Consider the following 16,504-nt stretch of genomic DNA (forward strand, 5'->3'; position numbering starts at 1 on the left):
CAAAGTCCGATTAGAGGTGAATTTACAAACATTCTTCCCCTTCTTCTAGTCAAGCGGACTATTCCAAGTCTTAAATAGTTAGTTAGAAAAGTTAGGTTTTATTTGGGAGGAAGTAAAGAGCTGAGGTAAAGGGAGGAATGGTCTTCTGGGGTGGGGGATGTCTGTTGTATTATAGGTATAAGTTTAAAACTTTCAAAGTATATAAGAGGCTCATAAAAGGAAGAAAGCAACCATAAATATTCATTGATCAGTTGAGGGTCTTTTCTGGCCTCTCCTGAGATGATCTTGCCAACAAGAAAAGATAATAGGGCTCTGCTCTGGCCCCCTGTAATCCCAGCTACTGGGGAAGCTGAAGCAGGAAGATCGCTTGAGCCCAGGATTTCTAGGCTGTAGTGTGCAATGGTCGTGCCTGTGAATATCCATTGCATTCCAACCTGGTCAACATAGTAAGACCCCCCTCTCTTAAAAAAAAAAAAAAAGAAGAAGAAGAAGAAGATAGGGCTCAAACGAATAATAATCTCCTGAATTATTAAGCATTTGAATAGAAGGAATCAATTTCTGGGGTATGAGGGAGTTAGAATAGATTTCCTTCAAGATCAAAGGACAGATGACAGAGAAAAATACACAGACACAAAACAAAACAAAAGAAACACTGAACTAGTGATAAAAGCAGAAAGATGCCATTTAGGAGTGTTTTGATTTGCTTTAAATAAATTAAAATAGAGTCAAAGCCTCTCTCCTCATGCCCCCTACTACCACCCCTGCATTTATTTGCTCCAGGAATCAGATTTCCTGTGTTGGCCTTAGGGCTTAAATACCATCTGCCAGGCAGTCACACCAGTGGATGTCAGGCTGACCAGTTAAGCTGCTTAATTTTTCTAGATTCTAGGCTTGCCCAAGCCCTATTTAGGTTGGAAGCTCCTTGGCCCAGGACCTCTGAAGAGATCCATTATGCCAGAATGAACACAACCAGTCAGTGGATGTAGACAGGTTTATGTGGCTTTACAGAACAGCTCAAATCCTAGTGTTCACTTTTCTCAGAGCTACTTCCCCACCCAAGTCCCTGGGGCAAGCATCCCTGAGATAAGTAGGCTATATGTTCCCATTAACTTTCCCCCAATTCTTTGGTACACCTGCATCCTGATCTGGGGCTAATATCTCCATTTTCACCACCCACCTCCCTTGAGTCCCTTCTCCTAACCCTTGGAATGCCTTGTCTCCTCCACTTCTCTCCATCTGCCTCGTGTAAGGAGTAACTCCCTGCTTCTCTGTTCCTTCAGAAATCAAGAGCCACACACTTGACTGGCAACAGGGTAAAGGCCAGAAACTTAAGGTGTTGGTTACCCTGTACTCACCATACTGGGTCAAGGAAGGGAGGTATAGGATGGCACCTGTTTTTGCTTCCTTAGCTCTCATTGCCCCAAAACTCAGACACAGCCACAATCACTCACATTCATATGCACAATCAGCACACACGGCGAAGAGAGGTGGGATGGGGAGGAAGGGAAGCTCGCACCAACCAGCTCATGAATGCAACTTGAAAGATTTCACACAGCAAAAGAAAAAAAAAAAAAAAAAACACATACATAAGTTAAAAAATAAAGAAGTACATGCCCCTCCCCACAGTCTCTTTCTTCATCTAGGGGCTGACTCAACCCTTCCAAGTAAACTCAGAAGCTTTCTACTCCCTCTATTCAGCTGGAGCTTCTACAGGGCCTGGGTGTTCAGTTCAACAGGTTCCCCTGTGACTTCTGGTTGTCCATTGGAGTCTTCGGGTTTGACACCCCTGAGGACAGACAGTCTCTCAGAAATACTCTTGAGCCGGGGGAAGAGGAGGAAGTCGTAGAGGAGGCTGCCCAGACCCCCTCCAATGATTGGGCCCACCCAGTACACCTGTAGGAAGAGAAAAGGAATACTCAGGCTTGGGGAGGGGACAGAGCAGCAAGGCTGCTCTTTTTCCAACCGCGTTAGTGGAAAACAAGATATCGTGCACTTGATATATACAATAACCTCACTGTTTATTTTCTGATTCATCAAATTACTCCTGTATCCCACACCTTAGCATGTGTATATTCTATTTGTTGTTATCAATTTGCACTAGTTTGTATGTTGCTTTCAAAAATTTTTTATAAATTGTGTGAAATACATATAAAATTTACCATATTAAATATTTTTGGGGCCAGGCACGGTGGCTCACGCCTGTAATCCCAGCGCTTTGGGAGGCCGAGGCGGGCAGATCATGAGGTCAGGAGATTGCAATCATCCTGGCTAACACGGTGAAACCCCGTCTCTACTAAAAAACACAAAAAATTAGCCAGGCGTGGTGGTGGGCACCTGTAAACCCAGCTACACAGGAGGCTGAGGCAGGAGAATGGCATGAACCTGGGAGGCGGAGCTTGCAGTGAGCCGAGATTACGCCACTGCACTCCAGCCTGGGCGACAGAGCAAGACTTCGTAAAAAAAAAAAAAAAAAAAAAAATTTTGGACAGGCACAGTGGCTTACTCCTGTAATTCCAGCACTTTGGGAGGCCAAGGCAGGCGGATCACAGGTCAGGCGTTTGAGAACAGCCTGACCAACATGGAGAAACCCCGTCTCTACTAAAAATACAAAAATTAGCTGGGCGTGGTGGCGGGCACCTGAAATCCCAGCTGATCGGGAGGCGGAGGCAGGAGAATTGCTTGAACCCAGGAGGCGGAGGTTGCAGTGAGCCGAAATCGTGAGATCAAGCACCACTGCACTCCAGCCTGGGTGACAGAGCGAGACTCTGTCTCAATATATATATATATATATATATGTTTTTAAGTATACAGTTTAGTAGTGTTAAGTATATTCACATTGTTATGCAACCTATATCTAGAACTTTTTCATCTTGCAAAACTGTAACTCCATACCCATTAAACAACTGCCTATTCCACCCCACCCCCATCAGCCCCTGGTAACTATCCTTCTACTTCGCATCTGTGAATTTGAGTACTTTAAATACCCCATATAAATGTAATCATACAGTATTTGTCTTTTTGTGACTGGCTTATTCACTTAGCATAATGGCCTCAAGATCATCCATGTTGTAGTATGTGTCACCATTTCCTTCCTTTTTACAGCTAATATTCAATTTCTGTATATACCACATTTTGTTTATCCATTCATCCACTGAGGAATACTTGGGTTGCTTCTACCTCTTAGCTATTGTGAATAATGCTGTTATGAAATTGGGTGTACAGCTTTGAAAAATTTTTAAATTATTTCCATATGTTTGGCTTGCACAACATCAACATAACACAATATTTATTGAGTACTTACTTTATACCAGATTCTGTGCTAAATGTTTCTCACATATAACTTTCACACATTTCTCATAATGTCCCATTTTATAGTAAAAGAAACTGAAGCACAGAGTGATTATTTGCCCATGGTCACACACAAAGCCAATAATATATTAGAACTGGGATGGAGCTGAGGCCCATTTGTGCTCACAACACATCCTGATCTCTGAGAGCAGAATTTATTGTGCTCGTATTTAGTTGTCTCTCTTCATACCCCCTGGTTCAGCAACCAGTGAATACTCAGTGCATGCTCCCTGACTAACCAAAGAAGGAACAATATGAGCGAGAGCCTCTCCTTCTAGCAAAATCATGAATCCTGCTCACACAGGCATGCCAAACTCTCTGACAGCCCCCTTAGCTGAGTGCTGGTACACGCAGAAGGAAAGCAGGAATCCAGCCTGGAACCTGCAGTCCACAACCATCCAGAAGGGCTCCAGGATCTTGCCCCTCTCCCTTCACTCACCCAATGGTTGGTGAAGTTCCCAGTGAGAATGGCAGGAGCAAAGGAGCGGGCAGGATTCATGCCTGCACCAGTATAATACATCTGCAAAAGAGACAGTTGTAACTCAGACACCCCCCTACTCTACCTCAGCTTCTCTCCCCACAACCCACATTGCCCCTGAGAGATGGCATCTTGTCTCCAACCAGCAGCAAGTGGAGAGAGACAGCCTGCATGACTCTCCAGGAGTTCCCACAATGGGGTGAGGGCAACTGATGCCCTATCTGGGAACAGACTATGGATCCATAGGCAAAGCCCATGTCTAGCCATAATGCATGCATTTCTACCTTGGGGTCAACAAGGACTAGAATAGCAGTGCTATGAGAGGGATAGGGCAGAGTTGATTCCTTTGTGCCAGTACAGAGTGCAATGGATAATGTTCATGTTTGACAGTGAAGTAGACAGGAAGAACCCTTAAAAGTTGGGAAAGGTTTAGGGGCCCCAGAATCCTTGAATGAGAAGTTGCTCTCCTTCCTGCTTACCCCAAAGAGGTGCCCCAGGGCAAGGGAGAAGCCAACGGCTAGGGCCACGGAGCCTAGTTGGCCATTCCGCCTCTCATCGTATGTGGCAAAGATGCAGAGCACGAACTGGAGTGTCAGGAAGATCTCCACTGTGGTTGCCTGGGCCACGCTCACCCCAGGGTGCAACTGCACAAAGGAAGAAGAAGAGAGGCAGCTCATGAGGGCTGCCACAGTATTACCTCCTCAAGACTTCCCCGGCAAGGATCTCCTTATGGCATCAGGTTCCTGGAGAGGAAGGATAATACAACCCCCTTCATAATCATTGTATTTGCATCTTAGTATCTCCTAACAATGCTCCTTCATGATGGAAAAGATTGTAGCCACTTACATGGATGAGGAAACTGAGGCCTTGAAAGGTAAAATAAGTATCCTCAACAACCTGAAAGGAGTTGGAAGGAAAGCTGAAACTCAAACTCAGGTTTCTTAATTATCAGTCCAGGGACCTATGCCTTCCTTAAAGCTCTAAACCACCTGTCGATCCTCTCCACTTTGACACACACATGCTCACACATGCACGTATTGTCCCAGACCCCAGGGGAGCTGAATCACCTGCACCAGTCAGGGAGTCAGGGTAACAGAGAGTCAGGACACCAGGTTCCCCATCCCCTCTCAGCCAACCATTACCGTGTTGAGTGCTAGGTTTCCTCGGACGGCGGGCGGGGTAACGCTATACAGCACAGCAGCCCCAGCCACAGCTCCCAGGAGCTGGGCTGCCATATAGCAGAAGGCACGGAGTAGGGACATCTGGGAGCCCACAAGGAAAGCAAAAGTGACTGCAGGATTGACGTGGGCTCCACTGATGTGGCCCACAGACTGCACCAGTGTAGCCAGGGCCAAGCCAAATGCCATAGCCACCTGCAGAACATGCAGGGGTCCAGGAGCCCAACGCAGTGAGGACCCCAGCCCGAAGAAGACATAGAAGAGGGTGGCAAAGAACTCAGCGAATATGGCCCTCCAAAAGGAGGCTGACCGCAGTTCCCACATGGCAGGGGGGATGGGCACAATGCCTGGGTCCCTGCTACCCCCGTGGCCTTGTCTGGGTGGATGGTCCCCTTTATAGAGGACTCTTAATCCCTGGGAGGGGCAGACTGAGGTAGCTGGTCCAGCCTCTTAACCCCTTCACAGCTGTGGAGGGCTAAGTCCCCTCCCATACATGGTAAAGATGCTGGATTTTCCCTCCTGTCTCAACTGGGAGATGAGCCAAGAGAGCCATGGCAGTGAGGGTGGGATTGGGGTCACAGCAGGAGAAACTATGAGAAGTGGGGGTGAAGACAGTGGGACTGGAAGAGTCTGCCCTTCTATATGTGTCAAAATTGGGGTTCATAGTCCTTATTGACATCCACATTAGAATACTCTTCAGCTCTCTTTGGAAGGTCCATCAAGCTGAGCTCACTTCATGGCATTTGGGGCTGAGCTCCTGGGGGCCTCAGCCTCCTCTGAGTCTGCCAGGGGTAAGGGTGGGGGTGGGGGTAAGGAGTGGGGTTCAGCAGGGAAGTTGGATAACTAAAGAGAATTCTTTAGTTCCCAGGGATTAGAAGCCTTTCTCCCATTGGCTAGTTTGGGCTGGAATCTGTGGACCCTGCAGCTCTGGGACAAAATAGTTCTGCTGTGTCTGGCTTTCTCTGAGCCCGGGTTCCCTACCCCCAGTCCATGACAGTACCTCCCTTTTCAAACGCTAGGCCTGGCTTTTTAAACGACAGGGACCAACAGAGAGAAGACACTCTCATCCCCGCATGGCCTGAGGGTTGGATTGGAGGGATAGGAATGGGAAAGGGACTCGTAGTTAAACCTTAGAATCAGCTTGTATTTCATCTTTCCTAACTCACATGGTCATAGCAAGAAGTAGTGAAAGGAAGGAAACTGAGTCATGGCTATGAAGCAATGGGAAGGTCTAATGTCCTCTAATACAGCCATGATCAGCACATCCTAAACCTTGATCCCTAGGGAAAGGTATGGGTGTGCTGGGATCAGATGTGGGGAAACAGCCGGTCAAGGAGAGGGAAAAGGATAATATGGGGAAGGAAAGTTTGGGGAAAGAGGTTCAGTTGTGCTCGGGCCTGGTGAGGGACTTGGGACCTAGGCGTGGGGTTGTGTGATGATGGAGAAGGTGGAATGGGACATACTGATAGGTTCTACCATCTCCACATAGTGGCAAGTCATACTGGCCACAAACTTTTCTCATAAACCACCAGAGAACAGAAATTTGAGGTGAGGCCTGCAAGAATGGTGCCCAGCATGGGTCCCACCCAGTACACCTATGGGGAGAGAGAAGGAACACAGATCAGGGACTGTGCGTTCTCCTTATAATACCCAGCTTGGGGATGGACAGAAAGAGAGTTATAGTGAAGGTAGAGGGTCCATCTAACCTATCCACTGGCAGGAAGAGTTGCTGAGAACAGGCCAGAGAGCACCCAAAGGGTTTGGAGCTCTCAATCACGTAGAAGAGAAACAGTCCACCAGACATCATTGGAATCTCCTATATTCTAGAAGTCTCATCAGTCTCCTGACTTCAGGCCCTGTGACCCTCGATGCATCTCTCCCAGTAATGCTCCCAGATCCCAGTCACCACTGCTGGCCTCAGGAAGCATGCAGGGTTCACACCGCCTCCAGAAAAGTTCCCCTGGACAGGAGAAAGAGAGAGGGTAGCACATCATGGTGTTAAGAGCAGAGACTTTGGCCACAGATACTCTGGTCCAATTAGGTGAGGATAAAAAGTGACAGAACTGGCTGGGTGTGGTGACTCACGCCTGTAATCTCAGCACTTTGGGAGGCCAAGGCGGGTGGATCACCTGAGGTCAGGAGTTCGAGACCAGCCTGACCAACATAGTGAAACCCCGTCTTTACTAAAAATACGAAAAATTAGCTGGGCATGGTGGCGGGTACCTATAATCCCAGCTACTGGGGAGGTTGAGGCAGGAGAATCGCTTGAACCCCCTGGAGGCAGAGGTTGCGGTGAACCGAGATCGCGCCATTACACTCCAGCCTGGGCAGTATAAACTGAGATATAATTTTTTTTTTTGAAACAGGGTTTCACCCTGTCACCCATGCTGGAGTGGAGTGGTGCAATCACAGCTCATTGCATTTTCAACCTCCTGGGCTCAAGTGATCTTCCTACCCCAGCCTCCCAAATAGCTGGGACTACAGGTGTGTACCACCATGCCCAGTTAATTTTTTTATTTTTTTGTAGAGATGGGGTCTCACTCTGTTGCCTAATCTGGTCTCAAACTCCTGGGTTCAAGTAATCCTGCCACCTCGGCCTCCCAAAGTGTTGAGATTACAGGCATGAGGCACCATTCCCCACCTGAGATAATGACTTTGGGACACAGTTTAACACTTACTTATAAAGATGAACAAATTACATAATTTTTTTTTTTTTTTTCTTTGAGACAGTCTCACTTTGTTGCCCAGGCTGGAGTGCAGTGGCGCAATCAGCTCACTGCAACCTCTGCAATTTTTATGCCTCAGCCTCCCAAGTAGCTGGGACTACAGGCGCCTGCCACCATGCCCAGCTAATTTTTGTATTTTTAGTAGAAACGGGGTTTCACCATGTTGGCCATGCTGGTCTTGAACTCCTCACCTCAAGTGATCTGCCCCTCTTGGCCTCCCAAAGTGCTGGGATTACAGGTGTGAGCCACCACGCTAGGTCAAATTACATAATTTCTGATTTAGCAACACCACTTCTCACTTATATACCCAAGAGAAACTTGGGTAGCACATCATGTAAATTTATGTAATTGTCGGCTGGGGGCAGTGGCTCACACCTATAATCCCAGCACTTTGGGAGGAGACCGGCGGATCACCTGAGGTCAGGAGTTGGAGACCAGCCTGGCCAACATGGTGAAACCCCATGTCTACTAAAAATACAATAATTAGTTGGGCATGGTGGTGAGTGCCTGTAATCCCAGTTACTTATGAGGCTGAGACAGGAGAATCGCTTGAACCCAGGAGGTAGAGGTTGCAGTGAGCCAAGATCATGCCACTGCACTCCGGCTGGGCCACAATAGCGAAACTCAGTCTCAAAAATAAAATAAAATGAAATAAAAGTAATTGTCAAGGTTCTAGTTTTTCTTTTGGGTGTATGGTTAGAAATGATGCTTAATCATTATTAAAAACAAGTAAGTGGGAGCCATATATAGGCCAATGAGGAGAGGATATTATGAACAACAAAATATTCTGTGTACCCCAAATTAATTAAAAACAGCAGTGACAACAATTACTACGTTCTAGTTGGGCAAGTTGTCCCTGCTATATATAGGTTACAGGAGGGCAGGGACCATGTCTAATTTTTCATCAGTGCAAACCTGGTGCTTAACACACAGAAGGCAGTAAATGAATATTTGTTGAATAGATTAGATTAGCATAAGCTTGCTTGCTTGCTTGCTTGCTTTTTCTTTCTTTCTTTCTTTCTTTTTCTTTCTTTCTTCCTTCCTTTCTTTTTCTTTTTTCTTTCTTTCTTTTCCTTTCTTTCTCTTCCTTCCTTCCTTCCTTCCTTCCTTCCTTTCTTTCTTTCTTTCTTCCCCTTCCTTCCTTTCTTCCCCTTCCTTCCTTCCTTCCTTTCTTCCCCTTCCTTCCTTCCTTCCTTCTTTCCTTCCTTCCTTCTTTCTTTTCTTTCTGACAGAGTCTCACTCTGGAGTGCAGTGGTGCCATCTCAGCTCACTGCAGCCTCCACCTCCTGGGTTCAAGCTTCCCAAGTAGCCGGGATTACAGGTGCACAGCATCACAACTGGCTAATTTTGTTATTTTTAGTAGAGACAGGGTTTCACCACGTTGACCAGGCTGATCTCAAACTCCTGGCCTCAAGTGATCCACCCGCCACAGCCTCCCAAAGTGCTGGGATTACAAGCCTGAGTCGTTGCACCTGGCCAGAGTAGCATAAGCTTCTGAGTCTCAGTTTCCTCTGTATCAAATAAGATAATGTAGGTAAAGAGCCTAGTACAGTGTCTGGCACAGAATAAAGCACTTAAAAACAGGAGGTACCTGCACCTGTAGTCCCAGCATATCAGGAGGCTGAGGTAGGAGGATCGCTTGAGCTCAGGAGTTAGAGACCAGCGTGGGCAATATGGCGAAACCCCTCCTGTACAAAAAATACAAAAATTAGCCGGGCACAGTGGCACACAGCTGTAGTCCCAGTTATTGGGGAGGCTGAGGTGGGAGGATGACTTGGGCCTGGGGGTAGAGGTTGCAGTGAACTGAGATGGCACCACTGCATTCCAGCCTTGGCGACAGTCAGGCCCTGTCTCAAAAAAAAAAAAATCGAAAATTTGGCTGGGTGTGGTGGCTTACACCTGTAATCCCAGCACTTTGGGAAGCTGAGGTGGGCAGATCATCTGAGGTTTGGAATTTGAGACCAGCCTGGCCAACATGGCAAAACCCCATCTCTACTAAAAATACACAAAAAAATTAGCTGGGTGTCATGGTGTACACCTGTCATCCCAGTTACTTGGGAGGCTGAGGCAGGAGAATCACTTGAACCCAGGAAGTGGAGGCTGTGGTGAGCTGAGATCACACCACTGCACTCCAGCCTGGGCGACAGCCTGTTTAATTTTTAAAAAATTTAAAAAGTAAACAGAAGCCACTCAGTGGGGTTTTATTAAGAGGAACAGGTAATCCCTAACCACCAATCCTGTAGCCTCTTATAATAAGAGACAGAACAGCAAAGGGCAGTTAATTCAATCTCTTGTAGACGACAAATAAAATGGCTAGGTTTCCTTATCTGCAGCTACCATCCTCTTGCCTTTATTCTTCATCAAACGTTGACAAGAACTCCATGGAGAACTAAACCTCGGCCCATTTCCTTTCACATCAGTCTCCCCACTTAGCTAAATGCCAGCCTCTTTCAAACCTAACTAGAGATGAACTCTCAAAAGCTTACTTGAGTTTTTGCATAGATATACATACAATTAGTATGTTATTGTTTTCTACTAGCCTAGCCTTTTATTTTTATTTTTTTTTTACAGACGTAGTCTCACTGTGTTGCCCAGGCTGGAGTGCAGTGGCACGATCACAGCTCATTGCAGTCTTAAACTTCTGGGCTCATGCCATCCTCCCACCTAAGCCTCCTGAGTAGCTGGGACTATAGGCATGTGCCACTGCACCCAGCTTATTTTTTGTAGAGATGAGGTGTTACTATGTTACCCAGGTGGGTCTCAAACTCCTACCGATCCTACCGCCTCAGCCTCCCAAAGTGCTGGGATTACAAGCATGAGCCATAGAACCTGGACTTTTTTTTTTTTTTTTTTTTTTTGAGACAGGGTCTTGCTCTGTCTCAAAAAAAGGAGAGACTCCGAGCTGGAGTGTAGTGGCGCAATCTCCCAGGCTCAAACAATCCTCCCACCACCTAAGCCTCACTGGGACTACAGGCATGCACCATCACACCTAGCTAATGTTAGTATTTTTTGTAGAGATGGGCTTTTATGCATGCTCCAGGGCTATCTTGAACTCCTAGGCTCAAGCAATCTGCCTGCCTTGGCCTCACAAAGTGCTGGGATTACAGGCGTGAGGCACCTCACTCAGCCTTAGCCTAGCCTTTTTAAACAAAACAACAACAAAAAACAAATACAGTCCAGGCACAATAGTTCATGCCTGTAATCCCAGCATTTTGGGAGGCCGAGGCAGGAAGGATCACGAGGTCAGGAGATCGAGACCATCCTGGCCAACACGGTGAAACCCTGTCTCTACTAAAAATACAAAAAATTGGCCAGGTGTGGTGGCGGGCACCTGTAGTCCCAGCTACTTGGGAGGCTGACGCAGGAATATAGTGTGAACCTGGGAGGCGGAGCTTGCAGTGAGCCGAGATTGCACCACTGCACTGCAGCCTGGGTGACAAAGTGAGACTCCATCTCAAAAACAAAAAACAAACAAAAAACAAAAAAAGGCTGTGTCTCCCTTCAGAAGTGGGATGCACCTGCAGTCCTAGTTACTTGGGAGGCTGAGGCGGGGATCTGTGATGGTGCCACTGCACTCCAGCCTGGGCAACAGAGTGAGACCCTGTCTCAAAACAACAACACAAAATAACCAGGCCTCAGCCTGGTTCACTAAGCCTGTGGAGGTGGAGGATGCAGTGGGCCATAATTGTGCTACTGCTCTCCAGCCTGGACCACAAAGTGAGACTCTGTCTTAAAAAACAAAACAAAAACAAAAACAAAAGAAAAGAAATCTGCAAAGGAAGGTGACTTTGGAGAATTGCCTAGGAGTAAGGGGATTTCTGGGGTGTAACCCTCCTGGTTGATGCCAGGACACATTCCCATTCATCTTCATCTTTTTTTCTGGTTCACTTGTTCCCCCTGTAGCTATTATTCTACTTCATTCTCGTATTTGGGGTTCTTTTCAGGGGTTGCAAAATATTTTTAGCTATAGATTCTCCACTTTTCTTCTGGCCTTAAGTAAGTATGCAAATGTTTTTGAAGTTTTTTCCAACAGGAACTATGAAAATGGAGAAAGAGCGGGGCTTGGTGGCTCAAGCCTGTAATCCCAGCACTTTGGGAGGCTGAGACGGGCGGATCACGAGGTCAGGAGATCGAGACCATCCTGGCTAACACGGTGAAACCCCGTCTCTACTAAAAAAATACAAAAAAACTAGCCGGGCGAGGTGGCGGGCGCCTGTAGTCCCAGCTACTCGGGAGGCTGAGGCAGGAGAATGGTGTGAACCCAGGAGGCGGAGATTGCAGTGAGCCGAGATCGCGCCACTGCACTCCAGCCTGGGCGACAGAGCAAGACTCCGTCTCAAAAAAAAAAAAGAAAAAAAGAAAGAAAATGGAGAAAGAATGTGTAAAATAACAAATTTGAGTAATTACAAAGTTATTATAAATCTTAATGACTCCAGCAGTAATCACCCTGAGTTCTCTTTTATCTCTACACTTAACTGAGTTATCTCTTGATTACTAATGATCAGGCTTTCAAACTTTAGGACAGTGACAGTGATCCTAGCTTACTCCCCACTTCAATAAGGAAGGTTCCATTGCTCAGTCCCAGAGAGTGCTATACAACCATAATGGGCTGCAAGTGGTCTATATAGCTTAGGAAATCTGCAGGCAGAGCTATTTTTCTTGCTTTGTTCCTCCACAGTGGGTCCCATGTGGTTACCATAGTCACCTCTAAGGATGTCCAGGACTGACTCACCATCTTACTGCAGCTACTCCCTAGCCAGCCCATATCATCAGGACCTGAAGAATATATCAGGTTTGAGTTCCATAAACAATCTACGCTGGACAGGCGTGGTGGCTCATGCCTGTAACCTCAACACTTCAGGAGACCAAGGCAGGAGGATTACCTTGTCAGGAGTTCAAGATCAGCTTGGGCAACATAGCAAGACCCTGTCTCTATAAGAAATTTTTAAAAATTAGAGGGATTGGTGGCACATGCCTATAGTCTTAGCTACTCAGGAGGCTGAGGTGGAAGGATCACTTCAGTCCAGGAATTCAAGGCTACAGTGAGCTATGATTGTGTCACTGCATTCCAGCCTGGGTGACGGAGTGAGACTCTGTTTCTTTAAAAAAAAACAAAATAGTATTTTATTGCCTATCTGGCCAGGTTGTAAAAATATAAACAAATGTAAATATATAAACAAATTATATATATGAAAATATAAATAAATAAAATGTAAAAGGAAAATTAGCCAGTCATGGTGACTCATGCCTGTAATCCCAGCACTTTGGGAGGCCAAGGCAGGAGGATGACCTGAGGCCAGGAGTTCAAGGCTGCAGTGAGCTTATGGCACCACTGCACTTCAGCCTTGGTAACAGAGGGAGACTCTGTTCAAAACAATAAATAAAGGCCAGGCGCAGGGGTTCACGCCTGTAATCCTAGCACTCTGGGAGGCTGAGGCGGGTGGATCACTTGAGGTCAGGAGTTCGAGACCAGCCTGGCCAATATGATGAAGCCTGTCTCTACTAAAAATACAAAAATTAGCTGTGCATGGTGGTATATGCCTGTAGTGCCAGCTACTTGGGAGGCTGAGGCAGGAGAATGACTTGAACCTGGGAGGCAAAGGTTGCAGTGAGCTGAGATCATGCCATTGCACTCCAGCCTGGGTGACATAACAAGACTACATCTCAAAAAAAAAAAAGAAAAAGAAAAAAAGAAAAAGAAAAAAGAAAGAAAGAAGAAGTAAATAAAATAAAAATAATAAAAACAAAATAAAATAAATAAAAATAAATGAGCTAGGTGCAGCAGCACATGCCTGTAGTCCCCGCTATTTGGGAGCCTGAGGTTAAGGATTGCTTGAGGCCAGGAATTTAAATCCAGCCTGGACAATGTAGCCAGACCCTGTCTCTTAAAAAAAAAAATCAAAGTATAAATGAATTGATGTGTGAATCACATATAAACATAATTTATTATTATCATATATTGAATATCCTCTCTAGTGATTTCATTGTGGATGAATAGAGATGCAGTCCTCAGGGACTAGGTGACTATCCATCTCTGCTTCCACCATGCAGAATCTCTATCCCAGCCCCATATTCAGAATGCCAGGTCAGCATGTAACCCCACTCCATTGTGTGGACAGTTTCAGCAGGACAAAGGCCCCAGCATAGCACAAGCCAGCCCAGCAGCCCCTTTGGCTAGCTCCTGAGGCCCTCCCCACCCCCGACCTTCTCTCTCTTTCTCTGGTTATGCTTTGCTGACTGCTGACTACTGGCAAAGTCCAGAACAATCACCAAGCACTGAGTGCATCATCTTTCTCCCAACCATAGTTAAGGGATCCAATTAGCACTTGGATCAGGCCAGGGCTCCCACGAGTTAGAAATGGGATAATCCAAGAAATCAAGTAATAAAGAGATTAGCCCACCCTTGCCTCCTCCTTTCTTTTCCGAGGGAGTCAGATACAGCTTCAAGCCAGGCAGACCAATGCTCACTATGGGTCAGGTTCTGTTCTAAGCATTTTATATTTATCTCATGTATTGGTATTTTTTAGGGTTATGCCTTCAGTTTATTCCCTACTTACTCTATACCCTCTCTTTGGATGACCTCATCTACATACATCCACCTTAGCCTTGAAATGTATATCCATATATCTATAGAACATTTCACCTGGTTGTCTCACAGACACCTCAATTTAGCCTGTCCAAAACTTCACTGATTATCTTCTCATCCAAACATGCGTCTCCTTCTGCATTCCCTTATTAACTTATTAACTCAGAAAGTCAGAAACTTATGAATCAGCTTTGACATCTTCCCTCATCCTCTCACTTCCATCTAATGTCACCAAAGCTCCAAGAATTCCACTTCTTAGTTAACTGAGTCTGCACCACATTTCACCTGAGAACTCTAGCGGTCTCAGACCCTGTTGGTCCCTGTTTCTAGTCTCATTCCTTCCAATTCATTCTCCATATTGCTGCCAGCTTCATCTTTATATGGTACCTGTAATTTGTAACTTCTCTGTGTTCCCTTCAACAGCTCCTGAATGCCTGAAAGACAGTGTAATCTCCTTCTCATGGCATGTAGGCCACTTCATCATCAGCCTCAACTTTTCCAACTGCTTTCCTTGTCTCCCCAACATGAGACTCTGGCAATATTGTGTTCCTTGTGGTTCCTTCCAATACTTTGTTCTAAATTTCATAACCCAGTGCGTTAGTCTAAGCTGTTCCTGTTGCCTCAATGTCTTTCCCGTTTTGTGTTAAGTAAAATTCTATCATATTCTAATTATTTTGCATTAAAGTTAAGAATTACAGGCTGGGTGTGGTCAGCACTTTGGGGGGCTGAGGTGGGTGGATCACTGGAGGCCAGGAGTTCGAAACCAGCCTGGGCAACATGGCAAAACCCCGTCTCTACTAAAAATACAAAAAATTAGCCGTGGTGGTGCACATCTGTGATCCCAACTAGTTGGATGACTGAGGCAGGAGAACTGCTTGAACCTAGAAGGAGGAGTTTGCAGTGAGCTGAACTGTACTCCAGTCTGGGTGACAGAGTGAGAATCTGTTTCAAAAAAAAAAAAAAAAAGACTTATAATTACAATGAGCAACGAGGCAGGTAAATCATCTGAATGAGAAAGGTGAGTTTATCAAATGAATGGTCAGCCTGTAAAAGTGAAATAATATGAGAGATGACAAGCAAGGCTATTCCCTGAATAAGGAATAAAGTAATGGATGCGTCTTAAGTGACAGTGTGAGGGATGTGCAGTGATTGCTTCAGCTCTCACAGGAACCAAAGGGGAAATCCTACAGAAACACAATCCTGGAACCTTCTCATTACTACCAAAATGCCAAGTATTGACAGAGCAGGACTTTGCTGAAGGAAATCTCTTCCCACGTTTGTTCCTAGGCTCAAAAGGAATCCCGGCTCTCTTCTCACGTTATTTAGCTGACTGAAAAGTCTGGGCCATGCTGACTCCTAGTGGAGACAATGGGCCACTGCACTCCAAACTGGTGGCGAGGCTGGGCACAGCAGTTCACCTCTGTAATCCCAGCACTTTGGGAGGCCAAGACCAGCAGATTGCTTGAGGACAGGGGTTTAAGACCAGCCCGGCCAAAATGGTGAAACCCTGTCTGTATTAAAAATACAAAAAATTAGCCAGGCGTGATGGTGCATGCCTGTAGTCCCAGCTACTCGGGAGGCTGAGGCAGAAGAATCGCTTGAACCCAGGAGGAGGAGGTTGCAGTGAGTTGAGATCATGCCACTGCACTCCAGCCTGGGCGACAGAGCCAGACTTTGTCTCAAAAGAAAGAAAAAACAAAAAAATGGTGGAGAGAATGAGCCACTGCACTCCAAAAAATGTGGGAACAAAACTTTTTTTTTTTTTTTATTCAGACAGGGTCTTGCTTTGTTGCCCAGGTTCACTGTAGCCTCAACCTCCTGGGCTCAAGCAATCCTCGTGCCTCAGCTTCCCAATTAGCTGGGACTACAGGTGTGTGCCACCACACCTGGCTAATTCTAAAATTTATTTTGTAGAGATAGGGTCTCCCTATGTTGCCCAGGCTGGTCTCGAACTCCTGGGCTCAAGTGATCCTCTCACCTCAGCCTCCCAAAGTGCTGGGATTACAGGCATAAACTACCGTGCCCAACCACCCTCTACTTTTATACTCATTTGCTTTAATGAGCACATATTCTGTGCTAAAGGGAACACTAAGGCCCTGGGGCACAGAGAACACAGTATTTAATCACCTTTCTTAAGAATTCACAGTCTAATGGGTGATATAGTTTCTCTCAGCAGCACTGGGGAGAA

The 16,504-nt window shown here is 46.1% G+C and overlaps 1 protein-coding gene across 1 annotated transcript; it reads right to left on the reverse strand.

The window, feature by feature from the left end:
- Positions 1-78: 78 nt before the first annotated feature.
- Positions 79-14,799, reverse strand: MIP (major intrinsic protein of lens fiber). Its single transcript, XM_021922518.2, has 4 exons — positions 14,704-14,799; positions 4,306-4,470; positions 3,788-3,868; positions 79-1,893 (listed from the first exon to the last, which is right to left on the reverse strand). The coding sequence occupies exons 1-4, from the start codon at positions 14,776-14,778 to the stop codon at positions 1,708-1,710; spliced, it is 507 nt and encodes a 168-aa protein (XP_021778210.1). The 5' UTR covers positions 14,779-14,799; the 3' UTR covers positions 79-1,707.
- Positions 14,800-16,504: the final 1,705 nt, after the last annotated feature.

This window comes from Papio anubis, chromosome 9, assembly GCF_008728515.1.
Source record: "Papio anubis isolate 15944 chromosome 9, Panubis1.0, whole genome shotgun sequence".
Taxonomy (NCBI): Eukaryota; Metazoa; Chordata; class Mammalia; order Primates; family Cercopithecidae; genus Papio; species Papio anubis.